The sequence below is a fragment of the Giraffa tippelskirchi genome, chromosome 5, assembly GCF_054371585.1.
Source record: "Giraffa tippelskirchi isolate mGirTip1 chromosome 5, T2T-mGirTip1v1.2.pri, whole genome shotgun sequence".
NCBI lineage: Eukaryota > Metazoa > Chordata > Mammalia > Artiodactyla > Giraffidae > Giraffa > Giraffa tippelskirchi.
Window position 1 is genome coordinate 47,393,279 of NC_137279.1, and position 19,483 is coordinate 47,412,761.

General features: G+C 44.2%; 1 protein-coding gene across 7 annotated transcripts in view; it reads right to left on the reverse strand.

Annotated features, from left to right (window-relative positions):
* Positions 1-19,483, reverse strand: part of SMYD3 (SET and MYND domain containing 3) — a 714,859-nt gene that overhangs the window by 95,503 nt on the left and 599,873 nt on the right. For all 7 annotated transcript variants that reach the window (XM_081486882.1, XM_081486881.1, XM_081486880.1 and 4 more), the window contains one exon: positions 16,208-16,382. In XM_081486882.1, coding sequence (XP_081343008.1) covers positions 16,208-16,382 — 175 coding nt within the window. The remainder of the gene's footprint in view (positions 1-16,207; positions 16,383-19,483) is intronic.

Consider the following 19,483-nt stretch of genomic DNA (forward strand, 5'->3'; position numbering starts at 1 on the left):
AATAGCAAACAAAGCAACAGACAAACAATTAATCTCAAAAATATACAAGCAACTCCTGCAGCTCAATTCCAGAAAAATAAACGACCCAATCAAAAAATGGGCCAAAGAACTAAACAGACATTTCTCCAAAGAAGACATACAGATGGCTAACAAACACATGAAAAGATGCTCAACATCACTCATTATTAGAGAAATGCAAATCAAAACCACAATGAGGTACCATTTCACACCAGTCAGAACGGCTGCTATCCAAAAGTCTACAAGCAATAAATGCTGGAGAGGGTGTGGAGAAAAGGGAACCCTCTTACACTGTTGGTGGGAATGCAAACTAGTACAGCCACTATGGAAAACAGTGTGGAGATTCCTTAAAAAACTGGAAATAGAACTGCCATATGACCCAGCAATGCCACTGCTGGGCATACACACCAAGGAAACCAGAATTGAAAGAGACACGTGCACCCCAATGTTCATTGCAGCACTGTTTACAATAGCCAGGACATGGAAGCAACCTAGATGTGCATCAGCAGACAAATGGATAAGGAAGCTGTGGTACATATACACAATGGAATATTACTCAGCCATTAAAAAAAATACATTTGAATCGGTTCTATTGAGATGGATGAAACTGGAGCCCATTATGCAGAGTGAAGTAAGCCAGAAAGAAAAACACCAATACAGTATACTAATGCATATATATGGAATTTTAAAGATGGTAACGATAACCCTATATGCGAGACAGAATAAGAGACACAGATGCATAGAACAGTCTTATGGACTCTGAGGGAGAAGGTGAGGGTGGGACGTTCTGAGAGAATAGCACTGAAACATGTATATTATCATATGTGAAACAGAACACCATTCCAGGTTCGATGCATGAGACAAATGCTCAGGGCTGGGGCAATGGGATGACCCAGAGGGATGGGATGGGGAGGGCAGTGGGAGGAGGGTTCAGGATAGGGAACACATGTAAACCCATGGCTGATTCATGTCAATGTATGGCAAAAACCACTACAATATTGTAAAGTAATTAGCCCCCAACTAAAATAAATAAATTTATTAAAAAAAAAAATAAAACAAATGCAACTGATGAGAAATGTATCCTTTAAAATATATATGAATGAATGTGTGTGTGTGTGTGTATATATATATATATCAGTGTATATGTATACATACATATAACATAAGCAATATCACTCTGTGAAAGTGAAAGTATTAGTTGCTCAGCCGTGTCTGACTCGTAGTGACCCCCATGGACTGTAGCCTGCCAGGCTCCTCTGTCCATGGGATACTCCAGGCAAGAATACTGGAGTGGGTAGCCATTCTCTTCTCCAGGGGATCTTCCTGACCTGAGATCGGGAAGGGATCGAACCCGGGTTTCCTGCATTGCAGGCAGATTCTATACTGTCTGAGCCACCAGGAAAGCCCCACTCTGTGATATATATATATATATATACACCACTTAGTAGGTGGTGAGCTTCCCTGGTGGCTCAGATGGTAAAGAGTCTGCCTGCAATGCTGGAGACCCGGGTTAAATCCCTGGGTTGGGAAGATCTGGAGAAGGAAATGGCAACCCACTCCAGTATTCTTGCCTGGAGAATTCCAAGGACAGAAGAGCCTGGCAAGCCCCAGTCCATGGGGTCTCAAAGAGTTGGACATGACTGAGCACCTAACACTTAGTAGGTGATAGAATAATGATGTATATATTATAATTATTATATATAGAATGATATATATTATTCTCTCTATACATTACTATATATACTATTCTACCACCTACCAAGTTATAGAAAAAGATTATAAGCTATCATAGCTATACTTACCCTCAGGATGTTCTCTTAGAGCCAAGCAGAGGAAGGAAAATTATGTATCATTCATAACTTAATGATAATCGAGGCAACAGAAAATCAGAATTGAGTGGGTTGTTTTTGTACTTTGTGAGTAAAACCGAAGAGGTTTTGGAGGGTTCTGAAACTCACAATCTCAGCCAAAAGGGACATGACAGTTCATCTGGACAAGCTTCCCACATAATAAGGGAATTATTTTGATAAAATTCTAAATGATGGTCACCTGTTGTGTACACACTTCCAAAGATGGGTAATTTACTACTCTTCAAAACAGAATGGACCACTATGGGACACTTGAATTGTCATAAACTGCTCCCCCTAATATCCTGGCATGCAAAATGTCATCTTCTAATTCCAAGTCATACATCCGAGTTCCTCCTCCTCAGGTTATGAGGAAGAGTCTACTCCCTTCCTACACAACAGCTCTTTAAAAATTTGAAAACTTGCAACGGGTCTCCTATTCCTTCACAAAGTCTCTTCATCTTGTGGTAAAACTTCTCCGTTTTTCATCCACCATTTCTCATATAATGTCACTACAAGATTCTTCTCATTCTGGTCACTCTCAGTGAGGAACTCTCTAGACACAGTGTGGTGGATGCGTGTATCCAGTCTCTTCCAAATACCTACAATCATGCAGTATACATGCTCAGCTAGTAAAGAATTGGTCTGCAATGCAGGAGACCTGGGTTTGATCCCTGGGTTGGGAAGATCCCCTGGAGAAGGAAAAGACTATCCACTCCAGTGTTCTAGCCTGGAGTATTCCATGGACTGTATAGTTGATGCAGTTGCAAAGAGTCGGACATGACTTGACACATGCAGTATGCTGCTACTGCTGCTAAGTCGCTTCAGTCGTGTCCGACTCTGTGCGACCCCATAGACGGCAGCCCACCAGATCCGCCATCCCTGGGATTCTCCAGGCAAGAATACTGGAGTGGGTTGCCATTTCCTTCTCCAGTGCATGAAAGGGAAAAGTGAAAGTGAAGTCACTCAGTCGTGTCCGACTCTTAGCGACCCCATGGACTGCAGCCTACCAGGCTCCTCCATCCATGGGATTTTCCAGGCAAGAGTACTGGAGTGGGGTGCCATTGCCTTCTCCAACATGCAGTATAAGGCGGCATCATTTTTCTCGGCCATTGCACTGCACTCATCTCCTGCAACCTCCCCATAGAGAGCAGTTAGGATTCTTTACATTATATGAGCCAAGAAGTCCAATTCAAACTGGCTGATAAAAAATGACATTTATCAGCTTAAGTGTTGTGCAACTCAATACTACAGGGCTGAATTTGGTCTCAGGCATTGCTTAAACAATGGGAACCAGGATCTCTCTCCGCTCCTTACTTGTGCTTCCTGGGTTTCATCTCCATTCTCTCTCTTTATAACCAAGCAGCCTGCATCTCCTGCACTCATATGCTTCCTCTGTCATGAGGCATAGGAAAGGGAAGTTTACTTTCTTAATATTGCAAATAAAAATCTAAGAATAGACCATCTTTGGCTCTAACTGGTCTGGCTTGAGTCAGGAGATCAGAGAAATATGATTTTCTAGCTTAAGCTAATCATGAACTGCCCCTGTGGTCAATCAGTGACATATAAACTACATGGCTAGGACATCTGAGGTTCTATTAAGAAAAAGAATGGAGGAATTAATGCTGGTGGGGCATCCAAAAGTTATCTACTACAAAATACTACAAAAACTCTCCAGCCTGTTACTGAATTTTTCATCACAAATGCAGACTTTTCCATGTATCCCTGTTTAAGTTCATATTGTTGGTATTGGCCAAATGTTTCTAATTAAGGAGATAATTCTGAAGTTTGGTTTAGTCCTCCAAAGTATTAATTATTCTACCCAGCTTTGCATCCCTTGCAAATTTGATATACATAACTCCTATGTATTCATCTCATTAAGTCTTTGATAAAAATGTTGATTCAGAACCAAAAAAGTGGAGCTTTGAGGCACATACCATTATATGTTTGCCCAAAGGAGGCTATCAATCTGTTAATGGCTACAGTTCAGAAATGGCTGTTTAAAAGGCATAAACCAACTTCACTAGCCCATTTTTTCGATATATAGGAAATGTACCAGAAGACATTATCAAACACTTTGATGAAATCAAGGTGTACTCTTTCTGCAGCAGTTCCAAAGCAAGTGCAGTCTTCTGGTTATGTTCCTTAGTGCCTACAGCCAGAAACAGGTAATACACACAGGGACTGAAAAATCTGCACAAGATGTATCACATGCTGCCATCGGGTACACTTTCTTACACAACTTCTCTGCCTCGGGTAGGGCCTCACCAGCACCCTGATCCATCCGTTCCTCTTATAGCGAACAGACTTCTTAAGCAGCTAGCTTATGTTCTGGTCCAACTGAATCTTGCTGCTCCTTTTAAAATTCTAGGAATCTGCTCTTGCAGAACTTCATTCCTAATTCATAACTTTAATGGTACAATGCTGTCTTTTCTCTCTCTCCCATGTCATAACTTTTTATTTATCAGCCTTTGGACTCTCTTTCCCACCTTGGGATTTTTCCTTTTTTAAATTTATTTTTAATTGGAGGATAATTGCTTTATAATGTTGTGTTGGTTTCTGTTGTAGAACACATTCACATTGTAGAACAATGTGAATCAGTCACAAGTATACATATATCTCTTCCCTCTTAAATCTCCCTCCCACCCCATCACCCTCCTCTATGTTGTCACAGAGCACTGGGCTGAGCTCCCTATGCTATATCTATTTTACACAGGCTTCCTAGGTGGTACAAGTGGTAAAGAATCCACCTGCAGGAGACTCAAGAGACATGGGTTCAATCCCTGGATAGGGAAGATCCCCTGGAGGAGGAAATGGCACCCCACTCCAGTATTCTTGCCAGCAGAATCCCATGGACAGAGGAGTTTTGCAGGCTGCAGACCATGGGGTCACAAAGAGTCGGACACGTGTGAACACCATCTATTTTACACATGGTAATATATATGAATTTTTTTCTTTCCAAAATTTTTACTAGACCATCTCTGAGTATACTAGTACAGTGGAGAACATTCTACTTTGTCCATCATTCACCCACTGTCCAAGCTTTTGAATACTTTCTGTCCATCCCACACTTTGTTACTGGAAGGGCTGCCAGCACATTGTCTCCCTTGGTCTAAGCAGCAGAGGGCATGAGACCCAAAGGTGTCAAACAAGTCCACCCAAAACACATACTCTTAAAGGTGGAGCTAGAGGGACTTCCAGGGCAGTCCAGTGGTTATGACTTCTCACTTCCACTTCAGGGGGTGTGGGTTTGATCCCTAGTCAGGGGACTAAGATCCCACATGCTGCATGGCATGGCCAAAAAATATAAAATTAAAAAAATAAAATTTAGAGCTAGAGGAAATACAACCTCTTCTTTTGTCACAGAGCTAGGAGAATGTGAACAGGGGCTACTGGAAGCCGTCTTCTCTACTGCATTGTTGGGAGATGACCTGTGTGAAAAAGAATGAAGGCAACACACAGGAGGGAGCAGAGCAGGGACAAACAGATGCGGGGAGAAGAGGAGGGACAAACAGATGCGGGGAGAGGAGGAGGGAAGGACCAGGAGTAAGAGAGGCAGAGACCCAACTGATGACCCAGCCTGGATCCCTGACTTCTGTCACAGCAACTCTGTCGCTGGCTGAGTGGTTGGTTCTGTGGCCAGCAAACTCCCTTCAATGCTTAGGCAGTCTGAGTTGGGTTTCTGTCACTTGTAACAAAAAGAATCATGACAGATTCATGTAGCAGGAAGGCAGGGTGGTGGAGCTGGAAAGACTCTTCAGCCTTCTACAGTACAGAAACAACCCTGATTTTTATAATCCAGCAGATCCGGGGTCAAGCTGACTCAAACACTCTTTTGGTAAATTATAATCACAATAAATAAACGTAAGGCTCGAGTCTGAACCCCAGCTCTGCCACGGAGTTGGCAGGTCACCTAGGTCTCACCCTCAGCCTCCGCATGTGCAGGACAGGACAGGCTAACTTCCTGCTCACTGTGCTGGGAGGATGAGAAGGACGAGCAAGCTGCCTGGTCCAAAGGAGGCTCTTAATGAATAAGGGCAATTACTTTTCAGTGGAGGGAAGCTGAAAGGTGGAGGAGAGCTCTTACAGTCCTCTCACGCGGTCCTCTCAAAAGATGATGCTGAAGGATAGCTGGCGGATGCTTCTGTGATGGCTGAACCCGATTTATCTCACTCCGGAAGGATATTACGGTGATAGTTCCCATTACAAGCAAGGGCAGATTTGTTCCTCTAATTCTGAAGGGCAGTGTAATCGTAATCGTGTGATTGGTGTGCTTTGTGTAGGAAGCGCCACTTCCATCAGCCATGCATTCTTTGTAGAGCTGGTGCTGTCTCCACTCCCCTCGAGGCCCCCAGGACCCCGCCTTCCGCCCTGTTCAAGGCCACAGCCTGCCGCCCCCTTGCACGCCAGTTTTCTCCTCCCTGGCTGGGTTGCCTCCCTTGAACATAGCACAAACTTTTTTCCCCAGGCAGTATGCTGGTGGCTCACACAGTAAAGAAGCTGCCTGCAATGCAGGAGACCAAGGTTGGATCCCTGGGTTGGGAAGATCCCCTGGAGAGGGGAATGGCTACCCACTCCAGTATTCGTGCCTGGAGAATTCCATAGACCGAGGCTACTGTCCATGGGGTCCAAAGAGTCCGACAGGACTCAGCAACTAACACTTTCACTTTTCATGCTCTCATGAGCTTAAGAGCTTTGAACTATCTAGGCGGAAGGATATTGTTCCAGCTCAAAATAACCTGGCTCTCTCAAGAATTGGGCCCTATCATTCTGGAGGCTATTTACTCCCCATCTTTCATTTATTTCAGGACCTCTTACTGTTCCTTACAAATGCCATCACCATTCTCTGTAAGTGATCAAATGTTTGAGGCTTGATAAATCAGCTTTACTTGTGCAATTTAATCCAAGTTCCATTCATCTATCCTTAGAGAATTTCTGAAAACTCAGTATGGACTTCACTCAAATACACAGATAAATAGAATGTGAGTATGTGGATCAAAACATTTTTGTTTAATTATAAAACATGTATTTATATGTTGGTTTTCATGGATTCTTTTTGAACCTTCTGAAGCTATGTCTGTCACTTCCCATTTCTCAGGCCTGCCTGATTTTCTGTTGGCTCCCTACAGAGGAAAATGGGATTTTTTTTTCTACTTTCTCTTCCAAGAGCTGAGAAAAAGGAAAAGAGATAGCAGCTATGTGCCTCCGAGGGCAGCCAAGCAAGAGATTGATTCAACAGGAGAAATTCAACGCATCCCAAAAGATTCCCTAGGATTTGATATCCTGCTGCTCAGGGTACGATTTGTTGTAATAAGAAACGGAAGATTTCTGTCAGCAAAGTCAAAGTACTCAGCGATGGCTTATGAAAGTTAAAAAAAAAAAAGAGAAATGTTTTTCCTCTGGAAATGCTTTCATAAACAGGAGGACTGAACCCCATTTCTCAGAGGATACACACTGGTGAATGCAGAAGATGAAATGCCTTCCTGTGCAGGTACCTGATCCCAGGGTGGAGCGTGGCTTTCATCTGACGCCACAGGGAGGTTGTTTACTGAGAATCAGGCAAATGCAACAGAGGAGAGGTAGGTCCTGTGTCCCCACCCGGCTTGGGGTCTCTAGAGTCAAAGTAAGAGTGGGAACAGATGAGGTTGGCCTGAGGCTGCAGGATTTTCTTGTCTGAGAGGAGGAATGTGGCTATGGGCAATGGACTGATCTAATAACTCAAGCATGGGATGGGGTGGGGGGATAGGATGGGGGGGTTGAGTAAAGTTCAGCAAAGATTTCAATACTAGGATCCAGGACAAAGAAGGTGGGGCCTCTGAAAAATGATCAGGGGATGGCCCTCCTGTAGCCAGGAGACAAACATCAGGAGCAGTGCAGCCAAGAGGCAGGAGGAAGCGTGGGTTTTACATGTGTTCTGCTATGAACAGCATGTTGGGGGCAATGTGTGCGTCACCTTCCTTTCCCAGCAGGGGCTGTACATATACCAGCAGTGCCCATTTATTTGGGAAGAGCCAGGTTGGATGAAGAGTTGGTTTGTGAAGCTGGCCCATGACGTAGGCCTGTTTTGAGCTAGGAGCTCTGGTAAAATCTGCAGCTCTTGTTCAGAGGCCAGAGAGCCTGGGATGGCAGCGATGGACAGAGGAACTGCTGCATCAAGGAGAATGGGTGGGCTCGTGGCCACCCCTCATCTCTTTCAGAAACTGTCAGAGCCTCATGCCAACTCCAAGCACAGACTGTCCTTTATTTCTTTCAGAACTAAGACCACGAAGCTGGGTTATTCTCATGTAACTGGAACCATTCAGCACACTGTCAATAAACAGGTCTTTCCCCAAACACACAGGGGGCATCTTCAGCAAGATGGTTAGTGTGAGAGGGAAGTTAGGGTACTTTTAGAGAAGTGGATCACTGAAGGTGAGATGTTTTCATTTTTCTGCTGCCCTGAGAAAAGTACAGTGAGAGAATTGCTTATCCTGCTCTCCTTTCTTCTACCAACAGGTTCACACTAGCTCCAGGTTATGTACTCCTGGAAAACGGGAGGAACTAGGCATGAGCTCAAGTCAGTAGTTTAGTAAACACATGTGCACCTGAACTACTGCAGCTCATCACAGGTGCTGTCCTCACTGTCGTCTTCTTTCCTCTCTCTGCCTTTGCATTTTCCTTTTGTTGTATTTCTAGATTCTAAATTAAAGGAGCCCTCTGGGGGCCTCCCTGGTGGCTCAGTGGTGAAGAGTTCTCCTGCCAAGGCAGGAAACACAGGATCGATCCCTAAGCCAGGAACATCCCACATGCCACAGGGCAACTAAGTCCACACTCCACAACTACTGAGCCTGTGTTCAAGAGCCCGGGAGCTGCAACTACTGAGCCTGGGTGCCTAGAGCCTGTGCTCCGCAACAAGAGAAGCCACTGCAATGAGAAGCCCGTCCACCACAACTAGAGGGTAGCTTGCACAGTAAGGAAGACCCAGCCTAGCCAAAAACACATAAATAAATAAATAATTCCTCCCCCCACCCAAAAAAGAGAGTCTTTTAGTATTAAATTAAAGGTCTGCTATTAAATGGATAAAATTAAGAGCACTTAGATCTCAATGGACCCCTTCCCCCACGGCCAAGCAGGTGGTCACTGCCCCAGTGTCAAGACAAGAGGCAATGGTTAAGAAATGAAGCTCACAGAACTGGCAGCAAAGAGAGAGGCCGTGATTAGAGGTATCGGGTAACTCTGTGCTTTACACAAACATGCACACAGGGCTCAAAATCTTATACAGGGGGTTGGCCGCCAAAGACACTTTAATTGAAAATTACAGTGTATAAAAAAAAAATGACTAAGTGGCTAAGGGATTACTGTCCACATCAGTAAGCAGAGAATAAAGCATTTGTTCATTCATCGGGTGAAATAATTCTGTAAACCTCAGCATGGAAGATAGATGGCAAACAAGGTAAGTGAAACTCAGATGCTCGTGTCCGCTCCTGGGTGGGGACCTGGCTTGGCTTGATTTTCTGGGTCCTCCTCTATGACTGTGGCTAAGGGAAGTCTTACCACACAAGACCCGGCTGTCTAGGGATGAGCTTCAGTGACAGGGATACGGAGAGGAGCATCCTCCTGGAGCCATCTCACAAGGTCTGTGTGACAAGACGTGAAGGAAGAGCAGGGCAGGCCCAGGGAAGTGCTGAGTGAGTGACTGCACCCGGGTAACGTGCACCCACATGCCCTGCTGGCTCCCAGGCTAGAACGTCATATTGATGGATGACACAAACCCCACAAGAGACCAACTGTACATCTTCAGAAGAAAAGCCAGTTTGAAAACAGTAGTAGAAGGTACTGCTCTGATGAAACCTTACATTTCATTAACTTATCTGCTAAAGCTTCTGAGGGAAAAGTTTAAAAGTTACTGGCAAAATGAAAATGGAGGTGGCTGCTATGTAATTACTGGCAATCTCTGAGTTATAAACTCTTACTTGTAACTATGTCATGTACACAAACCACCAGCTGCATTTTACTTCCTTTCTTCCCACCATTTTTTTTTTCCCTGACAACAAAGCACAGAAACTGACCTAAGATGAAATCTTACTCTTTCATGATTTCTCTCCCCTGAGGAGGATTTCATACCCCCTTACTTCTTTCTCTGATCATGGCACCATCATATACGCACTCATGCTTAAGATCCTTCATCATGCCTGTTCTTCTGTGTCTTTAAAGGTAATTTACAAAATATCATACCCGGCACTACTTGTGGACAAGTAAATCAGTCCAAGCAAACCTCACTCTGTAAGAACAGACCTTGATCAGGGAAATGAGAAGGTCCTTATATATTGTGAAGTGAATTTAAATCAGATATCATCAAGATCATGCCATCCATTCTTAATCCTTTGGAAGAAAGAGAGACGTTTTGGTGGATGGGGAACACAAATTGGTAATAGTTGTCTATACTGAAAATGAACATCACCTTTGCTGCAGCAAATTAGCATTTAAGTAATTTACCATGTAGACTCACCCTATGGATTCAGTCACATCAGAACACAAGGATACAAGTACATGGGTGTTAATCATAGTATTGTTTGACATGGTAAACATACATGGAGACCAGAGGGATGAATGATGGTACACTCATGAGATGATACACTAGCTGTCTGTTAAAGAGAATGAGGTACAGAATGAGGCCCAGATGTCCACACTTGGTTATAAAGTGACAAAAGTCAGTTATGGAACATGAGACAGAGAGAGAGCCTATTTTTTGTCCTTCTCTCTCTTCCACAGAGGAGAATTCCACTGGCTTCTATATTCTTTTCCTCCTTCTCACCTTTCTTTCCCCACCCACCACGCTAGTAGGCATATTTAATAGATCAGGATTGGGACCAAGTTTCTTCCTAAGAAAGACAAGAAGAAGAGAGAAAGTGAGGAAAGGAGGGGGAAAGTGAGGCAAGAAGGGGATAGCGGGGCTTTGAAATATATTCAGATGAGTGCCTCATACATTGAAAACTTGAGAAAGAAACTCACCATGGCTTTCATTAGGGAGTGGGACAGGAGTGTGAAAGATGAGGGCAATTTTTTACCTTTCGATTGTTTTGAAAATATCCTTTCCTGAAAGTATACATTATTCTTACCATAAAAATTAACAGAATGTGCAAATATCTTGAAAGTACTCCTTGAAGCCTTAAAAAGCCTCTATATTTCCATATCATCCTCTGGTTCCTAAAGAAAATCAAGTTTCATTTTTATTCAACATAATTTAAGTCTTAGTTTTTAAAACTATGTACAATTTTGTTTTTTGTATTTCTTTCTTTCTTTTTTTTAATTTATGGCCTACATTGATGATGCTGAGCAGACTTTCACAGGCTGGTCTAGGGGACCTCAGCATGATCTGTAACACCTTCTTCAATAAGAAAATGCTTTCTAAGTTCTAGACCACCAACTGGCAAACTAACTTGCAGGACCCGATTTATCATATGGCTGAGATTTGACTGAATTAAATTTTTAAATAAAATTTGCAAAGTATCTTTAACTTACTTTCATTCTGCTTAATGTTTGCAGTGATAAGAGACAGATGACACTGCATATATAATCAGAGATACATGCACAGATACCCTCAGGGGATGTATTATGAGTCAATACTAAAGATTACACATTTTGTCCTATGTGAATTAATTCTAAATTGCTTTATGGAACACAAAGAACTTAATATGTTATGTTGCATCATAAAAGGAACTTCTATTAAGTAAAAATAAATGATGGAGTGGCAAGAAGGGAGCTGAGGGCAATGCACTGATTTGGATTGGATAAAAATGGAGTAATGGACACCTTCTCGCAGGTCAGCAGTTACGATTTCGCCAAGGTCAGCAGTGACAAAATCTCTACGAGAGTCTTGACCTCAATCTAGTTGTTGAAAACGGTATATCACATTGTAAACCTGTTACAGCAGACAGCAATCCAGTCACCTCTCGGTAACGCATGCCTAACTGCCCATGTCCTTGGCTACAGGTGGACAAAAAGCCCACCCAGAGCATCTGCTGGGCTCCCCTCGTGGCTCAGATGGTAAAGAATCTGCCTGCAATGCGGAAGATTCCTGGTCGGGAAGATCCCCTGGAGGAGGAACTGGCAACCCACTTCAGTATTCTTGCCTGGAGAATTCCACAGACAGAGGAGTCTGGTGAGCTACAGTCCATGGAGTTGCAAAGAGTTGGACATGACTGAGGGGCTAACACAATAAAACAAAGAGCATCTGCTGGGAGATGGTGTAGACTGCTGAGTCCCACACCATTAGTTACCTCACCTATGGGTCAAAACCCACTGCCCACTTTGGGATTCCCACACCTCACAGTTTAAGATTGTGAAAGGGCTTGAGGGGAAAAAAGACCAAGTCTGCCAGCATCCACTCCTCTCTCCTTTTTCTTAACTCTGTTGGTTCTGGGTTACTCATTGTCTTCTCCTCTGCTACAGCTCCAAAAGCAAACCATTCAGTTCCCACTCATTTGAAGAGGATCACTGCAGATTTGATTTCTTGAAATACAGAACACCGCAGAGCAACTCTGTAACATGCTCCAGGAGGAAAAATGGAGGGAAGCTTGGAAACGTGTCACCCAGCCTAAGAACAGAGGCTACATTTACAGAGCGAACATGACCTGCCAAACACCAGAGAAACATAAGCAAACGTATTCCAAACAACATGGGGTACATTCTGGTGGACTTGGCCTCACTTACAAGAAAGCCCTCTTTGTTTGATTCAAATTTAAGTTGGTGAAACTGCCAGTTAATGAAGGGGTAAGAAAGTCCTTCAGAGAAGCCTCAGTGAGTATGGAGAAAAGAGGATTCAAAAGTACGTGCAGAAGGAGTACCCTTGAAGGCATGCTGCCTTCTTAATGAATCAGGGGACCAATGTATGTTTCTGCACCGGGGGCGGGGGCGGCTTGGCTGCAGAAAGGAAGGGGAGGATGGATAGGAAGGGTCAGTGTACGTCCAGCCCAGCCAGCAGCATGGGGTGAGTGGCTGCCAAGGGGGTCTGGAGGAAGGAGGATTTTCTGTCTCCTGGCTGGCATCCATTCACTCGTCAGACAGCCTGTAGTTCAGCGTCCTGAGACCCAGCCCTGAGTTCAGAGAGGTAACACCAACCGTCCCCAACCTGCCTCTCATTGCAACACAGAGGCTCAGAAAGTGAATGAAGCCTTATCTCTTTGTATTCAATTCCTATTTTCTGAGAACCCACAAGATTCATCATACCTAACAGACATTTCACACTCATGGGAAAGTCTACAGTCTCAGCCCTCAAGGCAATCTCTTATAAGTTTGATTAAAGCTGACTCACAGTCTGGATTCCAAAGCTGTTCAACCACAAGGCAGTGGAAGAAACCACCTAGAGAAGCTCTGAAAAACACCCTCAGGGTCACCCGGGTGCCGTGGCTGGCCTTTGGACTTCTGCCATGCATCTGGCTGGTGGGTCTGCGCCATCTTTAGGTTCTTCTCTGTCTGCACCATGCTCCTGGCTTCCTGACCAAGCATGTCATTTCCAGCTTCCTTCCTTTGCCTGAACTGATATCCTAGACCCTGGACTTGCTTCTATTCTTATCATGTGGATCCTGGTAACTTCCCTGCTCTACTGTCTTCCAAGGCTCTTCCTCAAGTGCAGACAGGTGACACCCTGGGCTCTGCCTCTCTCTCCTCCTTCCCCGAGGACCACTCCCCTGCCTGTTGTTCATGTTGCATAAGTCTAGACTGGATCCTCCCTCTGCTCAGTCCCTTAGGGCTGACATCATACGGTCTTCAGGGTTGAGAAACCCGACATCTGCCTGGAACAGTGCGCCTGCTTCCCTCAGGAGACTACCCCCCACTTCCAACCCCTGCAGGTCTTAGATGCTTTCAAGGCACCTTTGCCACACTTGGTGACCTTGTTTCATTCTGGAGATGGCTATTCCAACCTCAGATGGTGGTATGTATGTCTCTGTGTCCTTTCTTCTAGACTGATCTATCTCATCTTCCAAACTTAGGTTCTTCAGTTAAGTTCAGTTGCTCAGTCGTGTCTGACTCTGCGACCCCATGTACTGCAGCACACCGGGCTTCCCTGTCCATCACCAACTCCCAGAGTTTACTCAAACTCATGACATCGGTGATGCTATCCAACCATCTCATCCTCTGTCGTCCCCTTCTTCTCCCGCCTTCAATCTTTCCCAGCATCAGGGTCTTTTCCAATGAGTCCATTCTTTGCATCAGGTGGCCAAACTATTGGAGTTTCAGCTTCAGCATCAGTCCTTCCAGTGAATAATCAGGACTGATTTCCTTTAGGATTGACTGCTTGGATCTCCTTGCAGTCCAAGGGAATCTCAAGAGTCTTCTCCAACACCATGGTTCAAAAGCATCAATTCTTCGGCACTCAGCTTTCTTTATAGTCCAACTATCACATCCATACATGACTATTGGAGAAGCCATAGCTTTGACTAGACAGACCTTTGTTGGTAAAGTAATGTCTCTGCCTTTTAATATGATATCTAGGTTGGTCATAGCTTTTCTTCCAATGGAGCAAGCATCTTTTAATTTCATGGCTGCAGTCATCATCTGCAGTGATTTTGGAGCCCCCAAAAATAAAGTCTCTCACCATCTTCATTGTTTCCCCATCTATTTGCCACAAAGTGATGGGACCAGATGCCATGATCTTAGTTTTCTGAATGTTGAGCTTTAAGCCTACCTTTTCACTCTCTTCTTTCACTTTCATCAAGAGGCTCTTTAGTTATTCTTCGCTTTCTGCCATAAGGGTGGTATCATCTGCATATATGAGGTTATTGATATTTCTCCCGGCAATCTTGATTCCAGCTTGTGCTTCATACAGTCCAGCACATCTCATGATGTACTCTTCACATAAGTTAAATAAGCAGGGTGACAATATACAGCCTTGACGTACTCCTTTCCTGATTTGGAAACAGTCTGTTGTTCCACGTCCAGTTCTAACTGTTGCTTCCTGACCTGCATACAGATTTCTCAGGAGGCAGGTCAGGTGGTCTGGTATTCCCATCTCTTTAAGAATTTTCCATAGTTTGTTGTGATCCACACAGTCAAAGGCTTTGGTGTAGTCAATAAAGCAAAAGTAGATATTTTTCTGGAACTCTCTTGCTTTTTTTTGATGATCCAGCAGATGTTGGCAATTTGATCTCTGGTTCCTCTGCCTTTTCTAAATCCAGCTTGAACATCTGGAAGTTCACGGTTCACGTCCTGTTGAAGCCTGGCTTGGATAATTTTGAGCATGACTTTGCTAGCGTGTGAGATGAATACAATTGTGCGGTAGTTTGAACATTCTTTGGCATTGCCTTTCTTTGGGATTGGACTTCCCTGGTGGCTCAGAGGTTAAAGCGTCTGCCTCCAATGTGGGAGACCTGGGTTCGATCCCTGGGTCGGGAAGATCCCCTGGAGAAGGAAATGGCAAACCACTCCAGTATTCTTGCCTGGAGAATCCCATGGACGGAGGAGCCTGGTAGGCTACAGTCCATGGGGTCGCAAAGAGTCGGACACGACTGAGCGACTTCCCTTTCCCTTCTTTGGGATTGGAATGAAAACTGACCTTTTCCAGTCCTGTGGCTGCTGCTGAGTTTTCCAGATTTGCTGGCATATTGAGTGCAGCACTTTCATAGCATCATGTTTTAGGATTTGAAATAGCTCAACTGGAATTCGATCACCTCCACAGCTTTAGGTTCTTAGCCTATTGCAAACCAGGGTCCCACACCCACCAGTGCCAAACTCTCAGCACCAGACTTTAAGATTGCTATTCCTCCCAAAGTTCCTCTGTTCTGAGGCGAAACACACACTGGCCTGAAGGAGCTGAGAGTAGTCAAGAAACAATGACCAACAAGTTCCTTCCTCTGACTCAAGATGTGTTTGAGAGGGCTGTCTCCCTGCTCTCCAGCTTGGGTCACAGGGTGGTTAGGAGGTCAAATGATTCAAGTGAAGGCACCCCAAGAACCATGAAGCCCTGAGAAGTGAAAGAAACCAGCATTGCTGTCAGCCAGATGGAGGGCTCCACACCACGTCCTCACCTGGATCAGCAGAGCTAATGCCGCAGCTATGTCTGTGCTGCACTCCTCTCTGCTCCCCCCAACCCAGGCTCTGCACTTGCCTTTGCCACCTTGAGCAGCGCACTTATTAGAATCACTGGCTCCATATAGAGACAGCATCTCATTAGTCTCTGCACAGATACACATCTGACACATGGAAGGAACTTTACAGATGATGAATGAATGCATCAATGAACAAAGGTTTGGCTTTACACACCGAGCGAGAAGCAGATGCAACACTCATAAAGCAGCAGTGATGAGCATGAGGTCACATTTTCGAGTCTTCACCCCTTACTCTAGCCCGTCCCCTCGACTCACCTGTAAGGCTCCATGGTCCGGATGCCGTAGAACAGCGCCTCCTCCAGCAGCCCGAGGTTGATGCAGGCGTCCATGGCGCAGTCGAGCACTTTCAGCTGGTAGATGTTGATATCAGGAAGCCGCTCAGCGTTACTGCTTATGATCGACTGGCACATGGCCAGAACCTGTTCCCACTCTGTTATTAACCTCAGTTAAGGATTCATTGTCTTCATCAAGAGAAAACAAAAGTAAAATGCAATTCTCTACAAGGCTGAAGAGCTCCCAGGCACAGGAGGGAAGGAAGTGCCCATTATTTTGCACAGATGAGCTGCCTGAAAACACACTTGAGAAACAAAAACATGTAAGTGGTGTCTCAGAGAAGGAAATTCTGTAAACATCAACAAACTGTCTTCCAACCAAGCCTGTGCTTTGGGGGATTAGATTTTCAGAGAGCCATTCTTCCTTCCTAGTCCTAATAGACGAATTCTCTTGAAACCTAGTCCTCAAATGAATGCAGCTATTTATTAAACTGAGCTAAAGACTAAGTTCACTTTATAATTATTTACTCTGTTAGCTGCTGTTTCAAAACTCATCTGAAATTAAAGAAGCTTTAGAGAGATTCCTTTTAAAAAAGGAGGACCTCATTTTTGCTTCTGTGTCATTTGCACCTTGGGCATATATGAAACCAAAAACACAACCCATAGGCACACACAAGGGGAAGCAATTGAAAGAAATCCATTCCACTGGATCTCAAATTTTTTTGAGTATACAACAAAAGTGATCTGAGTCTATACTTAAACAATGTGTGCGTGCTCAGCCAAATCTACTTCTTCCAGCATTCAGACTCTCAGGGCACTGCTTTCCAACACATTAGTAAACAGTTTAAATAAACCAATCAAGTCAATTGTGTGAGTGGGAGCTCATATCTTTCTTTTTTAACTTTTTATTTTATTTTGTATTGGGGAGGGGTTTCCCTGGTGGCTCAGATAGTAAAGAATCTGCCTGCAATGCAGGAGACCTGGGTTCGATTCCTGGGTCATGAAGATCCCCTGGGGAAGGGAATGGCTACCCACTCCAGTAGTCTTGCCTGGAAAATTCCATGGACAGAGGAGCCTGAGGGGCTATAGTCCATGGGGTGGCAAAGAGTCGGACATGACTCAAGAACTATCACTAACATTACAGCCAATTAATGTTGTGGTTGTTTCAGGTGAACAGCAAAGGGACCCAGCCATACATATACATGGATCCATTCTCCCCTAAACTCCTGAGAGCTCATATCTTTATTACTCCTCACAAGAAATACATATTCCTCTGAAGGCAGAACACCTAGTACTACAGGCCTGACTTCCTGGGTAGAACTTCAAGCACCAAAATACATGGCTAACGAGCCTTTCTGTACATGATACTCTATCATTTTAGGCTGAGTCTCGTCTCTGAGGAGTTAACTGTGGTCTTGGAAAAGGTACATTTACTGAAGAAAAGTGACTCGGTGGCTTTCTGTTTTACTCATCTGACGTGTGTGCTTAAAGTTTACTGCATGTATTCCCTAGAGGCTGGGGAAGGCATATCTTAGGCAATGCACTGATTTTGTAACAAACTCCAGGCTAATGTCTGTGGCTTTTCATCCTAGGATTAGATATGTGATGGATTATCAGGAAGAACAACTGTCTCTTACACAATGCCCAGACATTTCTGTGGCAAGACTCTGACCCTATTTTAACATCAAGTTGTGTGACTTCCATTATTATTTGCCTATTCACTTATATACGCTCCAACTCATTTTAAAGAGGTTTGAGGTGACAAGCCTTGGAAATAAAAACCAGATGCAGCCGCTGATAGGAATACATCTGCTTTATGCCCCAGCAAGCTGGCAGGAACCACATGACGACTTCCCTTTGCAACACTGGCAAGTCTCCTGGCAAACAAAGCAAACCTTTCCTGCAAAACACCTCAGTGAGCAAAAAAATGGAATAATTTTAACTAAGCGGCTTTTCTCCCAAGCTAATGCTGACATGTATAATGTTTGCTCAAAAATTTAGTCCCTGGCATTGCTGGGTGTTTACCACAAGTCACTCTGTTCCAGTGAGGAGAGCAGGGCAGACAGCCTACCTGGAGAAAAAAAGAGTACTGATGCCAGGACAGGCACCTTTCTGCAGACTTTCCCATAACCGTAAGAGAATTAAGGGGGAAAGAAAAAGGGGAACACAGTGAATCCACCTGAGAGTTTACTCCTTGAGACTCAAAGACGGACAACCCTGGGCTCTTAAAATCTCCCACTGCTTATAATCCTCCCATGGTTGCCGAGCCTGTACATAACATCTAGTCTGCCACATGACACAGAAGCAAAGCCCGGCCACGTCCCCGTCTCTCACATCGAACAACTGCAATTGGGCCGCAGGGGGCTGCACCTTCTGTGCATGCACAGGCTTCTCCCTCAGGGTCTCCCCTTCTCCACTGCCTGCCTGGTGAACTCCTAACTCTCCCAGGCAGTCGCCTCCTCTGCGAAATCTTTAACCTCCCAAAGTTGACTGCTGTGCTTTCAATGTCCCTCAAATATTAATCTATGTATTTACTACCCAACTACTCATGAGAGCTGGGAGTGCAGGCTTGTGTCTTCTTAATCCTGCCTGGACCATAAAGTGGGTTATAACCAGTAAGGCACCTGGCACAGTGTTCATCGTCAGTGAAGCTCATCCCACTGAGACTGAACTGACCATCCTTGGGCCCTAATTTCTCTGCAGGGGACTACACAGAACAAGTCTTTTCTGCAGTGTAACAACAGCTCTCTGGGCCTGAGAACCGCCCTCTTGCTCAGATTTGACTGCTTTCCAATTGTTTCCCAGCCTGTCCACAGAGTTTCAAATACCATTTGATTCTGGTTCCATTCCTCAAAACTAATTTTTTTCTATATCCCTTTTAATGTGTCCTACCCCAAACTGAAGAGAAAATTTTAGATATGATTGGACTAATACTATTATCTTTCTCATTTTCTATTTTCTTTCTCATTTTCTATTCTCTAGTTCTATTAATAGAGTCCAAGATCACAGTAGTGTTTTGGGTTTTTTTGGGGGGGCGGATTATATCATACTCTTAAACTTTATTAAATTTTTACGTTTACTAAAAACCTTAAAATTCTTTCACAGATTCTGTTGTCAAACTTTATATATATTTATACATGTAAACTTTTTGGCCCAAATAGAAGATGTGAGATACCCTCTTGTTGAATTTCATCTTCATCTCAGGCATCATTGCATCATTCAGACCTTCAGAGATCTTTTGAGCTCTTGATTTTGTCAT